The sequence below is a fragment of the Saccostrea cucullata genome, unplaced genomic scaffold, assembly GCF_032062105.1.
Source record: "Saccostrea cucullata isolate Sc308-1 unplaced genomic scaffold, CSIRO_AGI_Scuc_v1 ctg869, whole genome shotgun sequence".
Classification (NCBI taxonomy): Eukaryota; Metazoa; Mollusca; class Bivalvia; order Ostreida; family Ostreidae; genus Saccostrea; species Saccostrea cuccullata.
The window spans coordinates 242,306-261,615 of NW_026928190.1; the positions used below are offsets into that span (position 1 = coordinate 242,306).

Below are 19,310 nucleotides of genomic sequence, written 5' to 3' on the forward strand. Positions count from 1 at the left end.
TCTGAAACCGTCCTGATTAATTTATACATTTCAAATATTTTTCACTTCAAATTCCATTTTTGTGAAAATTTGAATAAAAAATTATAAACTAAGCGGTGAAAGTTATTCATTTAACTCATTTAAACATGACCCAAGCTGTTATTTTCAAATTTTTTGACAAAAGTTTGTAACATGTCCTTAAAACACCTTTAGCTTTTGTATAAAGAAAGACAACTCTCTTTCTAGAAAAGTATTTAATATAAAATTTAAATAAAAGTATCTAACAAGAGGTATATATAAAAAAATAAGCACTTTCTCAAGATTTTTCTTCTGTTGTAACAAGAACGATAGTACGACCAAAAGTTCGTCACCAAATATTATATACATGTACAACAAATAAGAACCGCCGAGTTTAATGGTTTAACAACTAACATTTATTTGATAGCAGCTAAATTTCACATCTAAAGAGAGGGAAGATTGCGTCTATGCCATGTTGATAAACTGAGCCAATGAAGCTAACAGGATAGCCAAGAATACAGAGCACTGGGCACCAGCTGCAAAAGACGGGAAAATCAGATCATTTGGACTGATAAAACAGTACTAGAAATCTAGCATACTGATATAAAATACGTGAACGTTTGATCAAGTGTCAAGTCAGCACGATTAAAAAATTATAAAAAATAATCTCATTTGTCGGGAATTAGTTGATAAAAATATGGATCAATAAAAATTTTGGTGTTTAAACATTCAAATTTATATTTATTCCAAACAGTGCGATATTCGTAAGTTGCCTTTTTCTAACTATATTGGATATAATGAGAAGATTTTCTAATTTCTATGTAAAAATTAACTCTGACCTGCGGTGTTGCTGTAGCTGATTCCTGATACGGAGGACAGGGCTGAGAGCTGGGAGGAGCTGAGGGCGGCCCTCTGTGACGCGGTCACGGCCTGGGCCTGGGCGGGGTCAAAGGTGTAAATCTGGGTGCTGCTAAAACCCTGAAAAATGGGGGGATTCCATGTGTATAAAAACCCAGTAATTAAAAGTATTATACACACAATATCAACATTTTTATTAATAATCTAACTAGTCCTTAGACTTTTAATAACGTACTGCAAAAGCTGTGGCTGGGATATGGGACATGTCAAAAGCGGAAATACTGTCAATTTGAGTTTCCGTTAGACTTGAGATCTCAGAGGCAGTCAAACCACCTATTAAATAAAGAAAATCAGATTTATCATAAATGTGTGTCGACAAATGGAATTTTTTTAATAAAAAGAAACTTTGAACATTTCAGACACTTAGTGATTTACCCATCACAATGCCCACGCTGGATATAGTGGCGCTGTCCCACTGTGTGTAGGTTCCGTACTCGGTCTTGGCATGCGCAATCCAAGACTGCAGCTGAAATTCTGAGCAAGTTGTGACCTCACCAACAGTGTCAGCAGATGCCCTGGGTAATGAAATAAAGTAAGCTTTATTTTATTGAAACATAACCCACATACATTATCCCACTCGAAATTAGCACAGAAAAATACAAGCTGCAATTCGATCGTCTTTGTTCTTACTTGTAAACTGAAGAGAGAATAGTAGCAATATGGCCCGTGCTGGCACCGCAGGTCATGTGACCAAGAGATCGGAGCTCACTGGAGGTAATGGTGGCGGGATTTGACGATTTTTCATAGGCCAACCAGCGACTGAATACTGCTTGTTTCTACAAAACACAACCTCATTAAACAAACGTTTTAGTTTTCAAAAATTCGTATAAAAAGGGAACTATAGTTACCTTGCTGTCAACCCAATCACTGAAAGTTCCCATTCGAGATATGGCATCCAGATTGATGGAGAGGCTGTCAATCTCAGCGGTAGTCAATCCGCCAATGAAGGATCCGGCGGAATAAACATTAGTGGTGGTCCAAGTTGACGGAGTATTCCAGACCTACGATACATTAGAAAAAATGGATACCAGACTCATAAAATCAAAACAGTGGCAACTTTGGACAGAAATTAAATAGGAATCTTACTGTTGATCTTTTAGCCACTGCCACCAAAGCCTCCTTCTGTGCGTCAGACCAGTCTGTGACTGATCCTAACAGCTCAGCACAGTCCTTAAAGTCCTGATCCTGAATGTTGCTGATCTGTGTTGTAGACAGGGCTGATAATCCGCTTGTTCCGATAGCTGTCAAATCCGTGCATGTCAAAGGAGCTACAAGCAAGAAGCATCAGTATTTTGATTGAATCAAGACACTTTCTTTAAGATTAGAACATTTCTTAATTTTATAAAACTAGGCTGTCTAAGGTCACATGGGACAGTGAGACATTATGGGACATACTTGTAGATCGCCTCCTACGTCCAGACGCCTGCTGTCCGCCTAAGCTCTCCTTTACGCCGACAATAAACTTCACCATCCTCTTCTTGCCAGCCTTGAAGCTGTCATCTTCTGTGGATTCGGATTCCTTGGACACTGCGTTCTTCTTCCTCTCTTTCCTCTTGTCCTCGTTCTCCTTGAAGGACTCCATGATCTTATCTGTTGCATCATTCACTGTTTCCTGCAACCCCAAAGTTAACGTTATGATGGATAAAAAAAAGTATTCCAGTAACTTAACACTATTTACACCTAAACTTCAACAAACCTTATTCATAGATGCCAATTGGGTGTCGGTGAGTTCTGTCATAAAGTTTCCGAGAACCATGAACCCAGATGACGTAATCTGGCTTGTGTCTGTCCTACAAAGAAAATATGCAAATCAAAATAAAATGTTAGTTCTCCTCTTTGTACTATAAAGAAGAAATTATAGGTCTAAGCAGATTTTTAACATACAAGGACATTTTGCTGATCATATTTGAGGCAATCTTTTTCCTGGTGGCGGATTCTAAGTTGCATTTCTGAAGAGTAGGTCCCATTTTTTCAAGTGCATCGGCATCCATTCTGTCAGCATCAGACGAAGAAAGACCACCTACCATGTTTCCCGCCTCTGAGAGGTCATCAGAGGTCAAAGTTCCGGTAGTCTTTCCCTACAAAACAGCACACACACGTATATGTATGGCAACTACTTATTTAGAAGGCTTTCCAATTATTTCTATGAATTAGGTGAGTTAAAGTTACCTTGCATTCCTTAATGAACTCAAACTTTTCTTTGATCTCGTCCTTTGTCAATCTTTTGTCGTCTGCTTCTGCCAAACGTTGAACAATGGCGTCACAGTTGCTTGTACCGAACTTCTTCAACTCGGCTTTACTATCAAAAAGAAACACAATTTAATGAAACCGATGAAGATTTATCTTAACACATGGTTATATTCCAGTTAAGTTTTACTTATATATATATAAGTTTGCAGTAAATGAAAAGTACACTATACCTCAACTTGGCGAGAATCTCGGGCGCCATGTTATCGACTGTGTTGCTGTCGATGGAGGAGGAGAACGTTGATTCGTCTGTGGATTCGATTTTTGAGTAAGATTTGTACAAGTCAGTCAGTGTCTTCAACTATAATAAATAAATTCAACTTGAAAAACTTTACTTTTAAAATAATATTCTGCTGTAAAACGTTTGAGTGGAAAAAAATTGAAAGTGCAAAAATCGATCTGACTTATTTTCCCCAAGAAATTGTTTATTTGGTTATACCGGTATATCTATATGAAAGTAATCTAATGTCATGCTTTTTAGCTGACCTGTTCACGTGACATTTCGGGGGCCTTGGCGATGGTGTGGATTTTGTCGGAGAATGTTCCGTCTTGTTCGATATTCTTCATATCCTTATCCTCCAGTCCGCTAAGGAATGGCTTCATGTTGGCCAGTCTCATCAGGGTGAAATTAGAGTCGGTACCGTTAATGTCTCCAAGGACGCTCTTCACTTTCTTCATGTAAACTCGGGCCTTCAAGTACAAATTCATTCCGATAATATATCTTAATGGAAGTCAGTATATCCTTGGAAGCTTAGATTTAGATCAGAATGAGCTTGACAATATTATGCTTAATGTTTTGGCCTATCATTTAGTTGGCTGTTCATCTAACACACTATATATGAATGAACCTACAAAAACGAAGTTACGAACATGCTAAAAGCTGTAAGTAAATGATGAAAAATTTTGATGAGTGAATATGTTTTTGTATTGCATTGATTTTTTGTTGTTGTGACATTCAAGCATACTGTAACTGCGATACAGAACACTTTTTGTGGGCGTTTCTTATGCAAATGAGCAGAAACTGTACTGTATCTGCAAAATATCAACGATACAGTACGGTTTATTTTTAGCGATGACGGAAAGCTGTATCCGTATACAGACATACCAATCGTTCAATTCGCCATAGAGCTGTTCGTATTTACTCAAAAATTGAGGTGAATTAAAAATAAGATTTTACAACGTAAAGGTATTAATGTCGGATTCAAAAATTTTAGAAAGGAGGGAGTGAGGCAGTTCACAAATTATTACTTTGAACCCCCCCTAAAAAAAAACAAAAAACAAAAAAAAAACAACGGAAAATCGTATTCCGTGGCAGGCACGTAGCATCGTTTTTGAAAGTGGGGGGGCCAACCTGAGAAAAATTTTTTTTACTTACCTGAAAAAGTTGACAAGCAAAAAAAAAAAAAAACGAAATATTAAAAGTTGCCCAAAGTCGAAAATCCTATTTTTAACAAGACCAACTATCTTTCAATTCAAACTTTTTGGGGGTAAATTTTCTTTATAACACTAGGACCTTCCTTTCAGTAAGTAAAGGTAATGCCCCCCCCTGATACTACGTGCCTGCGTGGGGGTAGATTTATAATCAACCAACACCTATGTGCGTCATTTCGTTACTTGTTGATGAATTAAAAACCGTATGTATACAAGTTTAGAAAAAAAAATTAAGAAAGCGAAAAAGAAAAAAAACTCAAAGGTGGGATGGGGCACCAGTGAGTGTTGTATCCCCGTTTGGTTACTCTACATTTTAATGAAAACGTGAAGTAAAATACCCCCACCCCCTTTCCTTTCATCTGCTTATTTAAATTTTGTGTATGACGACCGGTGGGGGACATTGTCGGACATTTCTCTCAGAATCTACGATCTCCCGAAGCATTTTTGTTTCAAAAATATTCCCACATGATTCTTATATATCAAAATGTTTTGCATTAAATCGTAGCTTAAAATGAAAAAAAAAATGTCATCAAAAGATCAGCAAGAGCTGCATAGAGAAAAAAAACCCTGCGCAATCAAATCTAATTAAAATTTTTGGAAAACAAATTAATTTATGCATCTCTTAAATAATTTTAAAATGAGACCTGAGTCCATCTCGCTCGGCATTTCAGTTGAGAATGCTTAAAATGGGATACTAAATCAACTTTCTGCAAAATTATCTGATTGGTTGGGAGGTATACACCCAAATACGCATGTAAATTAGTGAGGTCCTTAGAAAGGTCATGTCACAAGTCATTTAGAATACTCGTTTCTGCTGTATCAGAGATACAGGGCGGGGCCCGGCTCGAGCTATCGCTCTCGCCTCAAGCCCCGCCCTGTGGTTTCTAAATAATACTTATAACTAGATCTATAATTGACAATTCTTTCAAATCACGTTATCAAAGACCAATAGGGGTACAGGAAAGTTGAGTCTCGCACGTGTTCGAACATAAGCGTCTCTTACGTCTAATAATTTTAACAAAACAGTTCAGAATTGCTTAGGAAATTAATGATGCTTCAAATACAAACAAGTTCATCCCAATTTAGTTGAAGTATCTGGACGATCATCTTCGCAAACCACGGCCAAAATGTACGATCCTCTCCCATGTAGAAGAGAGCTATATGCGGACTCCGGACCGTGGCTTGAGACGATGCTTGACGATTTGCTACTTGGTTTGACTTGGTTTATTACGTTCGATCAGTGTAAGGTAAGAAGAAACTGCTGCTCGTTGTAATTCTTCCACTTGTCAATTTAATAAATAAGCGGTCGTAATCAGTTTGATGCCCTTTGACGGCGTGTGCCGTGTGGTGACGTCTCCATCACTGTCCATGTAAGTGAAAAGAACTTGAATGGGACTTAAAGCAACAAACAATCAATCAGTCAATCTAACTAATAATCCATATAAGAAAGGTGACGTTCTGACAGCAAGACTTGACTTTTGGATTCTTCCTAAGAACTACAAGAGGTATGTCTATTACCCTGTACAAATGACGTTACGCAAAGATTCCACAAAATGTTCAGCGCATCCATGCCGACCATATTATTTCCAAACGAGACCATGTGCAGTTATGACTTTTGTAAGGGGTAGAGAGAGCGGTTGTATTTCATTTTCAAGTGTCAAAAGTCACACGACGAAATGTAGATGTTACAAACGACAGGCTAACCGTTATGTCCACCCTTGAAGTTGAATGAATGCTATTGTAATCATTAATTCTGGGGAATATTTGTTGATAGAATTCATTAGATCTGTAGTACCATTGAATAATCTAAAAGATATTGATGTGAATATTGGAGGTTTTATTCCATTAGGACAGATCAACAGCCCCATAGTCTCAAACATGAATAGTCTTTTTAAAAAAAGACTTTTAAGTAGTATGGTATGTTAATTGTTAATCTAAATGGAGAAACACGGTTCGTCTAGATAAAAAAGAACGGTTGGAAGATATGCTCTCTATGATAATATTCATTATTATTTATCACATTCCTTTTAAACAACCTTTTCCTTGTGAGCTGCAATGAACATTGGTTCATTCAATCTACGATAACAACACGTGACTTTCCAGACCTCATTTGATTTGCAGAGTCTGAACTTTAAAAGTTTCATGTCTATTGATCTACAGACTCAAGGTTAATTTTGGGGCGTCATTTTGAAATTCTAATGAATATATATAAAAACCAAACAGAAAACCTTAGTAAATTGACATTTTTAATCATTTAAGAAACTCTTTTGAAAACATTCGGAAACAAGTCACAATGGAGTTTCCAAAGACCTGAGAGAATTTTTAATAGTGGATTCTATTAAGCTAAATGTACCGCATCTAGAAAGCCTTGATAAATAATTAATCACAAACTCAAAAGAATATATGAGATATCAGAAGAATCTAACATTTTCTTTTCATTATAGAAACAACTCTGATTTCATTAATCTCGATATCTTTATTTTGTTATGCTTCAACAATTTTTATACGTCGTGAATTCAGTATGTACACGGTGTGAATAGTATTTGATAATCGTAAAAAAACGTAATTCGAGATCGTTTTGGTAGGATTAGATGTCTTTATTATAGGATGAGGCCCTTTCAAATCTTACCTGTTTCTTGTTGCACTTGATTGTACTCTCGCCGTTATCCCCAGTAAGATCTGGGAAGCTTGAGATGGGGGCGTCTTCCAAATCGGCAGTTGACAATTCTTTACCCAAACCATTGGCAACCAACTTAGCTATTCCACCAGACTGCTTTTTGACCTGGATAGCATTAATAAAATATTGATATGAAGTCATGAAAATGAATTTTAAGAGAATTTTAAAATTTCAGATTTTCCTTTTCACATACTGTACACCTCAATAATAAAGTTTACAAATTAAAGTTAAGGCTAGGACTTACTTTGTCGACAAGTTTCATTTTGAGGGACTTTTTGGGCCTGTCGTCTGCGGAGAAGGCTGACTCAAAGTCGGTCAGAACATCAGCTGTGAAGGAGGCGTCCGGAATCTTGTCAATGTCAGCTGGTTCAAAACATCCTAGGGCTCCCTTCATCTTTTTCAAATCAGCGTCAGAGAATCTGCCCTAAATTACAGAAAAGATGTCCATGCGGTTATTTATGCCTAATCCGAACCTTATATTGTATGTGACATGTTTTATCTTCACCTTTAAATTGGAGAGAAGACGTACATTTTTTCTAAGAGTTACTGGTGGTATTTTTTTTTTAAAAAGGTGTGTTTGAATAGCTTTGTAATGTTAGTATCCAAAAATGTGAGCTTACGTTTGGTTTGTTAAAAGCTGTCAAGGCATTTTCCAGAACTTTCTTTCCCTGAAAAATACGATTTTTTATATCAATTAAATATATTTTATTCAGATGTATTTATGATTAAAACTTTGCTGTTTTGAAGGCTCCACGGACCATTTTTTTGGAAGTCATCTTCATTTCCTTCACATTGCCGGAAGTAAGGGCAGACCGCAAAGCAGATTCAGGGATGTTATCAAAAGAGCTTTTCTTCATGTAAGGCATCATGCATCCCATACAGGCGATAGTGGACTGGTCAAAGGCAGAGGGATCTCTGAAAGATGGCTGTTCCATCACAACCTCAGAAAACTTCCTTAACTACAAAGACATGGGGTCATATTGATTATATACGAGTATGTATACTACATGTAGTAATTGTATGTATATGAGAACGTTCTATAATGTAGTAATATTCATGCTGATCTTAAGTGTTATGAAAACAGGTTCTGAAACATTTTGCCGTCATCTTATTGTTCTTTTAATTCCAAGCAACTCAATTTTTTTTCTCTTGCTATCTCTTTAAGGTCTGACTTGTCCCTCTAACATAATTTGTTTGACGTCAAATTTATTACATTTTTTTTTAATACATTAAGACACTAAGATCAACATATCTGTATGGTTTAATCTGTTGTATAAATTACATCAAACTTGTTTGACTTATTCTGAATTATTCAACTCAAAAATCGGATTTGAATTGAAATCATCCATATTGGATCGTTTGACTTACGTCGGATTTGTCAATTTCGTCGGCCTTACTGCATACGTCACAGGCCGCTCCCTCGATTGCCGAGGCGTTCATTTGTCGGAGTACCTTTCGGTCATTAGCCAGAGCTCCAACAGCACTGTAGACAGAATTAGACAAGTCTGTAATATCTAAGCTTAAGAAGTCAACAATTTATTTTATTATTCAAGATTTGATACTAACTTTGCAATTTCGTCCTTGGAGAATTCAGAGGGTCTCACGGTTTTCAAAGCATCTTCTACAAACTTGATTTTTTCTGCCCTTGATGCTTTGCTCAAATCAGCAGTTCTCAATGTCTGAAAATCATATTACGATTCTTGTATTTCAAACTTACAAACTGACCCTCATTATAATAGATTTGCAGCTGTGAATATAGCTATAGTTTCTATAGTAACAGTACTAGGTAAAAATCTGTTAAAGCTATGGTTTTATGTTCAATTATAAAAGTGTACAAAACCTTAAAGTCTTATTTGAAGCATCACTGTGAAAATTAAAAAATTGCAATACCAAATTCCCTATGCAGTATATCACTATCAAATAAAACCTCATTGGTCGTTAATACGTTTTAAAGATTGCCTTTTGTACATGTATATCCATAAAATACAAGAAGAAGAGAATGCTGCAAAAATAATTGCATGGCAAACATTCATAGCTTTTTGGATAGACGAGGTAATGCTATATAAAGTATATACTCATGATTTCTTTCCCGTTTTGCACAGTGCTTACTTAACAAATATAAACCTACCTCTTTAGGATCTAAAACATCTTTGAAAAATGATGGATCCGCGCCACATTTGGAGAGAAGGTTGACCCAGTCATTCTTTTCTTTCTGTTGCATTTGACCTCTGTTTTTCTTCTCCTTGATTTTTTCACTAGTTATATTGGCGAAGACCTGAATGTCCCGCTTACTGAAGTCATTACATTTCCCGCTCATCACATCCATGCTTAAAAAGGAATTATTGAAGCACTCTCATTTACTTGTTGAAAAACATGCATAATGAACATCTCGAGACTGGTGTTTTATTTATTAATATAGCAGCTAAGTTTTTCTGTTGGTAGCATGTGTCCTTAAATTTCAGTTTGACTTCCGCTGTTTCTGACAAAAGGACAACGATATCAAGTGATTGAGATGATATTTATACTTTTTTTCACTTTGTGAACTTGTGCATTTGCATGAATCGAATAATTTTTATATATTCCTTTTACTTGACTATAATTTAGCTAAATTCTTCTACGTTTAGAATAGTATGACTGAGTATCTGTAAAAAAAAAAACGGCCCCATGAAAGTCAGAGACGTGTAGAATTCGGCACTTCCGGTTTATTTGGTGGCCTGATTGTATTATTGTCTCCTTCATGGATGATTAATAACACCGTGAAGCCATAAAAAGAATTGATTGAACATGAAATCATCAAATATCAATTGTATATATTTAGGAGGTCTTTGTTCTTTGAAATTAGAGTCTATAGAAACGGACTATTTGTAATAGAGATGTTTGTTACAAAAGTTTTATCGAAGTGATGGAAACATTGTTTTTCATTTGTGGTACAGACTTGTTTCAATATTTTGTCTAATGGTTTGTAAATATTAATAGTAGGATGTGATATTCATTGTTCTGGTAACATAAAGGTAATATGCCTTGCCGGAATTTATCGAAAATCAATGGGAATTTGATGAAAAAGACCACCTTGTAATTCATGCATTGGATAGCTATTTGGCACTTTTTAAAATGGTAACATAGGAAAACAACAGTTACTTATTAAAACAATTTCTGAAAATTCTGACGACCGGATGTATTCTAAAACATTCAAAAGTAGAAAGTATTTTTATTCATTTTGTTTATATAAAGTCCAAATAAAGCCAGAGGATGAGACATAGTGAAAAAATATTTTTTCCCCCATTTTTAGCTCTACTGGTCAGAGACCAGAAGAGCTTATGCGATAGTAATGCGTCCGGCGTCCGTCCGTCTGTCTGTCCGTCTGTCTGTAAACAATTTTTCAAAATGCTACTCCTCCTACAGTTTTGGTCTAATTTCAATATAACTTGGCACACAAGTAGACTACACTAAGATACATAATTCTGTGTATCGGTTTTTGATTTCGATGAATGGTTACTAAAAATAGAAATTTCTGTGAAATTCTTTCAAAATGCTACTCCTTCTACAGTTTTGGTCTGATTTCAGTATAACTTGGCACACAAGTAGACTACACTAAGATACATAATTCTGTGTATCGGTTTTTGATTTTGATGAACGGTGTTGCCGTGGTTACTAAAAATAGAAATTTCTGTGAAATTCTTTCAAAATGCTACTCCTCCTACAGTTTTGGTCTGATTTCAGTATAACTTGGCACACAAGTAGAATACACTAAGATACATAATTCTGTGTATTGGTTTTTGATTTCGATGAACGGTGTTGCCGAGGTTACTAAAAATAGAAATTTGTGTGAAATTCTTTCAAAATGCTACTCCTCCTACAGTTTTGGTCTGATTTCAGTATAACTTGGCACACAAGTAGAATACACTAAGATACGTAATTCTGTATATCGGTTTTTGATTTTGATGAACGGTGTTGCCGTGGTTACTAAAAATAGAAATATCTGTAAAATTGTTTCAAAATGCTACTCCTCCTACAGTTTTGGTCTGATTTCAGTATAACTTGGCACACAAGTAGAATACACTAAGATACATAATTCTGTGTATTGGTTTTTGATTTCGATGAACGGTGTTGCCGAGGTTACTAAAAATAGAAATTTGTGTGAAATTCTTTCAAAATGCTACTCCTCCTACAGTTTTGGTCTGATTTCAGTATAACTTGGCACACAAGTAGAATACACTAAGATACGTAATTCTGTATATCGGTTTTTGATTTTGATGAACGGTGTTGCCGTGGTTACTAAAAATAGAAATTTCTGTGAAATTCTTTCAAAATGCTACTCCTCCTACAGTTTTGGTCTGATTTCAGTATAACTTGGCACACAAGTAGAATACACTAAGATACATAATTCTGTGTATTGGTTTTTGATTTCGATGAACGGTGTTGCCGAGGTTACTAAAAATAGAAATTTGTGTGAAATTCTTTCAAAATGCTACTCCTCCTACAGTTTTGGTCTGATTTCAGTATAACTTGGCACACAAGTAGAATACACTAAGATACGTAATTCTGTATATCGGTTTTTGATTTTGATGAACGGTGTTGCCGTGGTTACTAAAAATAAAAATTTCAGTGAAATTGTTTCAAAATGCTACTCCTCCTACAGTTTTGGTCTGATTTCAATATAACTTGGCACACAAGTAGACTACACTAAGAACATAAAGAGACTTTATCAACGATCATTATTCTATTTATTGCTGTTGTAAAATTTCAAATCCCAGCTGCTTAAGTACTTTTCTTTTCCTTTGCTATAAGTTCAAACCAGTAGAGCTTCAGTCTCGACAGAGACTTCTGGTTTATGGATTTCAAAAGCCTTAAATTTCCATGTGATATTGCTAATTGTTTGCCATTTTAATGAAAAGCTATTCAGTATTTATATTATAAGCAGAAAAAAAATCTTCGCCTTTTTTCTTTAGACATAACTGAATTTCCGCCGAGTACAATTGAATAAAGGTCAATATTTGTAGGACATATATTCTCTGTTGGCTCTATTTCTTTAAGATTTTATTTTATTTTTCTCTTTTCTTTTTTTAAGAGCAAAACGGAAGTGATAAGAACAAGTAACTTCAACAAATACAAGTTTTCATGTCAGAACAGACTCGGTATTTTTTGTCTCTTATAACTGAATTATCTGATTATGAAATTAGTGATCTATTTCTACGTAAGAAAACAAGATCCTTTAATAATGATAATAATAATGTTAAAGGTCTAATTGCTATCACAATCCATGATAATGTTAATAATAATAACAAATTCATGTAATTGCAGATTTTGTACCTTTTCGATAAAATACACAGTTCAAAGCATTGAGGCATTTGTAAGACAAATATGGTATTATAATTTGAATCTGGTGAAGTTCTCAGTCAAATACTATCCGTAGTGTCATACATGTTGATGTAACACTTTTTCTCTATTTAACAGTTAATACAAATGACACCATCTATTTTTCCCTCGTTATATGATATTAATACAATTAAACTATTATACTGTTTCTGTTTATGAACTGGTAGTAAGATAAAACCCCACTTAATTAGTAGCATATATAATCAATAAAAGCTGGATATTATCCAATTTTACTCGAACCAGTTTCTGAACCTAAAACTTGACCTTTAACAGTTGTATTGGAAAATCGTGCAGTCTGCGAGTTAGTGTTTAATACCTGGTCACTTCATGCACTTTTTTAAAGATCAAACAATTACATTGCTATTATTCAGTTTTTTTGTATATTCAGGTGGACTTTAAACGGAATATAAAAGATACATAAATACATTGTTGGAAATTCGAATTAAAATTGACCTCCTGGACGTGGCGTCTTGCCAACACTTACTTGTCCATTAGAAGGTCTGTAGGAGCAGCTTTAAGACAATCGGCTTTGAGAATTTCCGGAAAGTTTTGGAGAGTAAGGTTCCACTTTTCCCTGTCCCAATTTGAACAACTTCTAACGTCCATCATGCTCTTGGCGTCTTGTTTGCTAATGGATTTCCCACCATCCTGTCAAAAAAGCAAAAAACATTTATTTAATTATAATTTCATGTATCTGACTTTCTAAACTTTTAATGAATATTTTACATTTTTAGTAGTTTCCTTAGATTTCACTTTTTTGGGAGGCAAAACTCTTTTGTGTTTATAGTTCTCACTTTTCGTAATACTCACAACTAATGCGCGTGCGCAGTTGATCTTTTTGGTAATCTCCGATCTGGTCATGCAGTCCATATACCTGACATCCTTACAAAGCTCCACTTTTTGCCTGGCGTCCATGTTTTGGAACACGAAAGTGCCATTCTTGTCCTGGTAGGGGGGAAAATTGCAACAAATGTATATATAAGTTTGACAAATATATAAACTTAACACTTTTCAGTTTGCAGCTGAACTTTAGTTTTAAGTTCAGCATCAGGAAAGATGATCCGATAACGGAGTATATGCTGGATGACTTACGTTGAGGGAGGAGAAGACTTCTTTGGGGAACTTCTTCATGTCGTCAGAGCTGACAGAGGATGGGTCTTGCATGAAATTCTTCAGTTTATCCCTGGTATTTCTGTCCATCTTGCCATATATGTCAATATGTTTAATCATTCCATTGCACGTACGCGAATCCATGTTAGCTTTGAATGCTGTTTCGAAGGATAACAGAAACAGATTATTTAATGTTTATACTGATTTTACGCCCTTGATATGAAATAAACTATATCATTATCCAGATTTGTTACAGAACGAGATGAAACATAAAAAAAATCACAAGAATGTACTCACTGCCTAAATCCTTGATTTCTTGGAGAATATCCTTCCGTTTGCTGTTCAATTTATTTTCAAAATCTGCTTTAATGTCCCCAAACTCGTCTACAGCTGTACAGGGCTTTGACAGGGGATTCTTCAATGTTTGACAAACTGGACATTCTTTCGGACAACGGAAGTCTATTTTGGGTTTTGGTGGAAGGGTAAACCCGCCAATTCCAGTGCCCATGGAGGGAAGAGTCATTCCTCCTGGCATAGAAGGACGGGTAAAACCTCCTACGGACCCAGAAGGACGAGTAAAGCCTCCTACGGACCCAGAAGGACGGGTAAAACCTCCTACGGACCCAGAAGGACGAGTAAAGCCTCCTATGGACCCAGAAGGACGGGTCATTCCTGGCATGGAAGGACGAGTAAAGCCTCCTACAGACCCAGAAGGACGGGTAAAACCTCCTATGGACCCAGAAGGACGGGTAAACCCTCCTACGGACCCAGAAGGACGGGTCATTCCTGGCATGGAAGGACGAGTAAAGCCTCCTACGGACCCAGAAGGACGGGTAAAACCTCCTATGGACCCAGAAGGACGGGTAAACCCTCCTACGGACCCAGAAGGTCGGGTCATTCCTGGCATGGTAAAGCCTCCTACGGACCCGGATGGACGGGTAAAGCCTCCTACGAACCCAGAAGACCCGGTCTTTCCAGTTGATGGCGGCTTGGTCATGCCCGGTAATGTGGGCCCCTTTTGTCCATGGACCATTGCTGAATGAGAAGCAGGAAAATAAGTACCATACGAAAATCTCGTAATAGAGTTACTTTCGTAGCCTCTTATTTAAATCAATACAATCGGAACAAAATTTCTTTGACTTACTTACCCATAGACCAACAGCAAACTAGAGAGAGAGAAGAAAAAAATCACATTGTTAATAATTAATGATTGTTATTCTAAAGAATAAGAAATTTTCCTAAACTTGATCCAATTTTTATATTTCCAAAAAGCAAAATATCAAATGTTCAATATCATATATTAGTGATTGCATTTCGACACAATAACACGAGAAACTGGTAAATGAGTTCACATTTCCTAATTTTTTATTTAAAAAATAAATAATATCAAAATGATATCCCCTTACCGAGGAGGATCAGTGATGTAACGGTCTTCATGATTGCGACTCCCGTCCAGCAGGTGCCCGTGTGAACGCACAGCGTCTATTGCCAGAACAGTCCTCGGTGATCGATATATATACCCAATCTCTTAATCTTCTAGTCATGATTCAGGGTAGGTATATATACACTTGTATATAGGTCTGATGTTTAATGCAATCGGCAACTGCGCCAATGGAGCGGTAAGAGTTGGAAAATCAGGGGAACTGGTCTGAGGCGGTGTATTTTGTTGTGTGTCTTAACATCTGGGAGGTTGTAGACAGCATGGATTTGTACAGCTATTCAGTTTAATAACTTCTCGCCGTTTTATTCTATGACCTTTCAGATTTTTGAAATAACTTATATAAAAGTACCTTAGTAAAAACTATGACTAGTTTTATTGTCGTATGAATAAACAATTTATTGATATTTCACTTTTGTGTTTGTATTCCGCATCACCCTGATTTAAATCAATCTCTACACAGAGTCCCCTCCACTTATTTATCTTCAACGTCCAAAAGTAGTACAGTATGTAAAAATGAGACACTTAGCCTTTTTCATATGTTGTTCAAAATGGTTCATAGGATGATTAACAGGCATATAACCTTTACGTGTCTGCATATCTATTAATGCTGCAAAATTTTTGTCCTGAAGAAAATAACCATGGGGATGTTTGTCGGCAATGCGTTTTAATTTTTTCTGTTCTCAATATTCTGCCGAAAAATGATTCCTTGTTAGATATGGTGAAACATATATCTTTTTTAAATTTCATAAATAAACTTTAAAACTTATATAAGATTAATTGGTCGATTGTATGTTGTTTAACGTCCCTCCCGAGAATTTTTCACACATGGAGACGCTATCACTTGCCGGTGGAGAGCTGCAAATTTTGTTTAATGCTCGGCCATTGAGCAGGGAGGAATCTTTTTCGTGCCAGCACCTGTACGACACGGGACCTCAGTTTATATGGTCTCATCTGGAGTACCGGTCTCCATGCCCCACAGTGGGGTTCATATACGACATAAGTAGGTAACATTATAATTTTTGATTTATAATTAAATATGCAATAGTTAGTTTTGCCAAGATTTAAGATGTTGATAGGGGGTGTTTTAGCATAGCTTAATATCCCCACTTGTGGGACATTACATGGATTGTGATAACAATTAGACCTTGATTGGGATCAACAATTTTGATAATTTCACCTTTAGATGAATCTATAAATAATTTACAGGATGGAAAAAAGTTCAAGCATGAAATTCATAATAGAGTCTACATAATTTTTAAATTAAATTTGAATTTCCACAGATACTGCTGTCTTCATTTGTAAAGTGGATGAAAGTAAAGTGTGATCCAAAACATTTCGCCGTCACTAAATTTCATATGAAATAAATTTAAATTTTCTTGACGACGGATACCCAAAATCAATACATAATTTGTCTCCTTTGTTGAAATGATGGGCTTACAGCCTAAAACAATATTATGTTGGTATCGAATTAGAACAATTTAAAATGTAATTCAGACCATGTAAATATCCTGTGCTGTACACAATAAGAAAGAAATCCTATTATGGGTTTACATTACTTGTCGTGTTTTAATTTAAATGAAATGCCATGAAGAATTTTATCGTTTGACACATATTAAATGGTAGACCATTGAAATTTTTAGATATACGTATTTATTTGAATATAAAACGCAATGTTAAAATGAGGCAATTCAAGAACTAAAAGAATTGTACATGAGTTTTAAAATTGTTAATAACTATTTTATGTGACTTAGTGTTAAAATCCGTAGGAGTAATGAGTCTAAAAGCTTTCACGATGTTCTTTTCATTATATAATCCAAGAAGATTAAAAGAAAAATTAATGTTGATAAATTATATTTTGAAAAACCTGACCAACTGATCAAGCACAATGTTAAAACTTAGATTATAACGTGAAAATAACAATTTTTAGCTATCATGGTCAACGCAACAGTTTGGATAGTCTAGAGTCATGTTACTGTCGATTTAACATGCGAGGTGCGTGCATTTTATAAATTTTAAAATGTAACATTTGAAGCAGCCTTTAAAATCTTCGAAAAATAAACCTTTAAAACAACTTTTGATTCAAAATCTTTCACGTCATAATTCATTTCTTGACCAGTCTGAGGTGTGAGAAGACCAAAGCTCGTGTTCTCATGTCATCTATTGTTGCAGTTTAATGCTTTACACAAATATTTTTTACGAAAAATTTAACAGCTTGGGGAACAATGACTTAATTTACTTACTACGATATAGGTGGACCTTCTTTAAATTTTGATTAAAGGTCAAACCAAAAGTGGGACGCTACAGCTTAGTAACCTTTGAAATGTATTATAATGTTCCATAAGGAATTATAAGAGTGACGCTGTTTATTTATCCATGTTAGCTCTTTTTCTGGCACTCCTAAAAATGTGAATACTGGATTAAAATGGAACTTGAATGAACTATCTATATAAAACGCGTGTTTTCTGTTGTAGTTTCGTATGTAAATGAGTATAATTATGATACTAACATTTTTATGTTTCCGTAATCGAACAACATATTTGACTTCTTGGCATTACCGTTTGAACTACTTTTGCAGAAAATTACCAATTTTTAACCTTGGCCATATCTTTTGCATGGTTAGTGCCGATGCTTTTCGCACGTGTCTTACTTGTAATAAGACCGCTGATTTTATCTGGATCTCGGAAGTTGACCTTTTGAAAAACTTAAACTTTGGTCACAAAATTTGAACTGTTGATGCTAGTGCGTTCTCTTTTTTCACAGTCACTCCCCTCGTGGTATGATACATGTACTAGTATTTATGTCATGACCTTTCTTTGGGTACCAATATTTTTGAATCGTTACCTTGATTTGCAATCTTTAACCTTGGCCTAACTTTTGAGAGATTAGTAACATGACACGTGCTCAAATGTGTATTTCTTGGAAGAAAATCGTCCTCTGGGTACCTCTTTTATTTTATTTCGACCCCCTGACCTTTGAGTTATATGTACTTTCGTAAAACTTGGCTATAAACTTGGCGATAATGTTTAAATGATGGTGCAATAGCTTTCTTAAGTGCTGCATTTGTGTATCCATTGTAACAATATTTTTCCTGTGGTACTAATATATTTGACCCTGTGACCTTGACCTTTTACTTACTGTGAAAAAACTATTGTATGGAGGCATCAGTGTTTTTCAAAAAATATTTGCTTTGTTTTAGAAGTCAAGTTATCCAAGTTACATGTACATATTGAGTGGTATTATTTATAGATATTCTTAAACATGTATTGGAGTCATAATACTATCTCTGGTAAAAATTCTAAAAATGGCATTTCTCAAGCCCTTTATTTAAAAAAGTTTAAACCTCAGTCAGATGTAAGAAAGATGACTGATGCATTAACGTATCAATATCCAAACGTATAATGATAAATCAGCAATGCATACACTTTATGCTAAATTATTGGCCATTTAATCTGAATAATGAAATATTGATTAATTTAAATAATTAGGGTAATGAATAAAATAAAGTTAAAATTCCCGTATATCTAATGCCTTTCAGCTGTTAACGAATCATTCTTTACAATCACAGTACCCGGCTAAAATGTCTGAAACTAAAGTGTGATTGATTGAGAAACCCGTAGTCATGACTGTATGAGGCGTCGTTTTGGTACTGTAGTATTTACTGGCAAAAAGTGTTATCACCTATTCGAATAGGTGATATCACCTATTTGAATAAGTGATATCCCTCACCCAAATTGAATAGGTGGTATCACCTATTCAAAAAGGTGATATCACTTATTCGAATATGTGATATCACCTTTTCGAAAAGTTGATATCACCTATTGGAAAAGAATAGGTGATATCACCTATTCGAATAAGTAATATCACCTATTCATGCTGAATATGGATATCACCTATTCGAATAAGTAATTTCTCCTTGTCGAATTGGTGATATCACCTATTCAATTTGAATCGGTGATTCAATCTGAATAGGTGATATCGTGTCGGACACCTATTTGTGTTTCTTACAACAACAAATATTGAATGCTCCGTAGACTATCTAGATTTTCGCAGTGGAACAAAGAAAATTTGAACTGCCCAGTTTTCACCTGTATCTAAGACTTTATAATAACTTAT

At 35.4% G+C, this 19,310-nt stretch overlaps 1 protein-coding gene across 1 annotated transcript; it reads right to left on the minus strand.

Annotated features, from left to right (window-relative positions):
* Nucleotides 1-218: 218 nt before the first annotated feature.
* Nucleotides 219-15,777, minus strand: LOC134276716 (uncharacterized). The gene is made up of 26 exons (XM_062758987.1): nt 15,163-15,777; nt 14,905-14,922; nt 14,054-14,791; nt 13,739-13,914; nt 13,457-13,591; nt 13,131-13,294; nt 9,399-9,597; nt 8,837-8,949; nt 8,639-8,753; nt 8,029-8,229; nt 7,891-7,938; nt 7,515-7,694; nt 7,223-7,375; nt 3,649-3,852; nt 3,336-3,463; nt 3,085-3,214; nt 2,800-2,993; nt 2,612-2,705; nt 2,311-2,527; nt 2,002-2,183; nt 1,764-1,916; nt 1,546-1,691; nt 1,291-1,430; nt 1,091-1,188; nt 837-975; nt 219-533 (listed from the first exon to the last, which is right to left on the minus strand). The coding sequence occupies exons 1-26, from the start codon at nt 15,191-15,193 to the stop codon at nt 463-465; spliced, it is 4,167 nt and encodes a 1,388-aa protein (XP_062614971.1). The 5' UTR covers nt 15,194-15,777; the 3' UTR covers nt 219-462.
* Nucleotides 15,778-19,310: the final 3,533 nt, after the last annotated feature.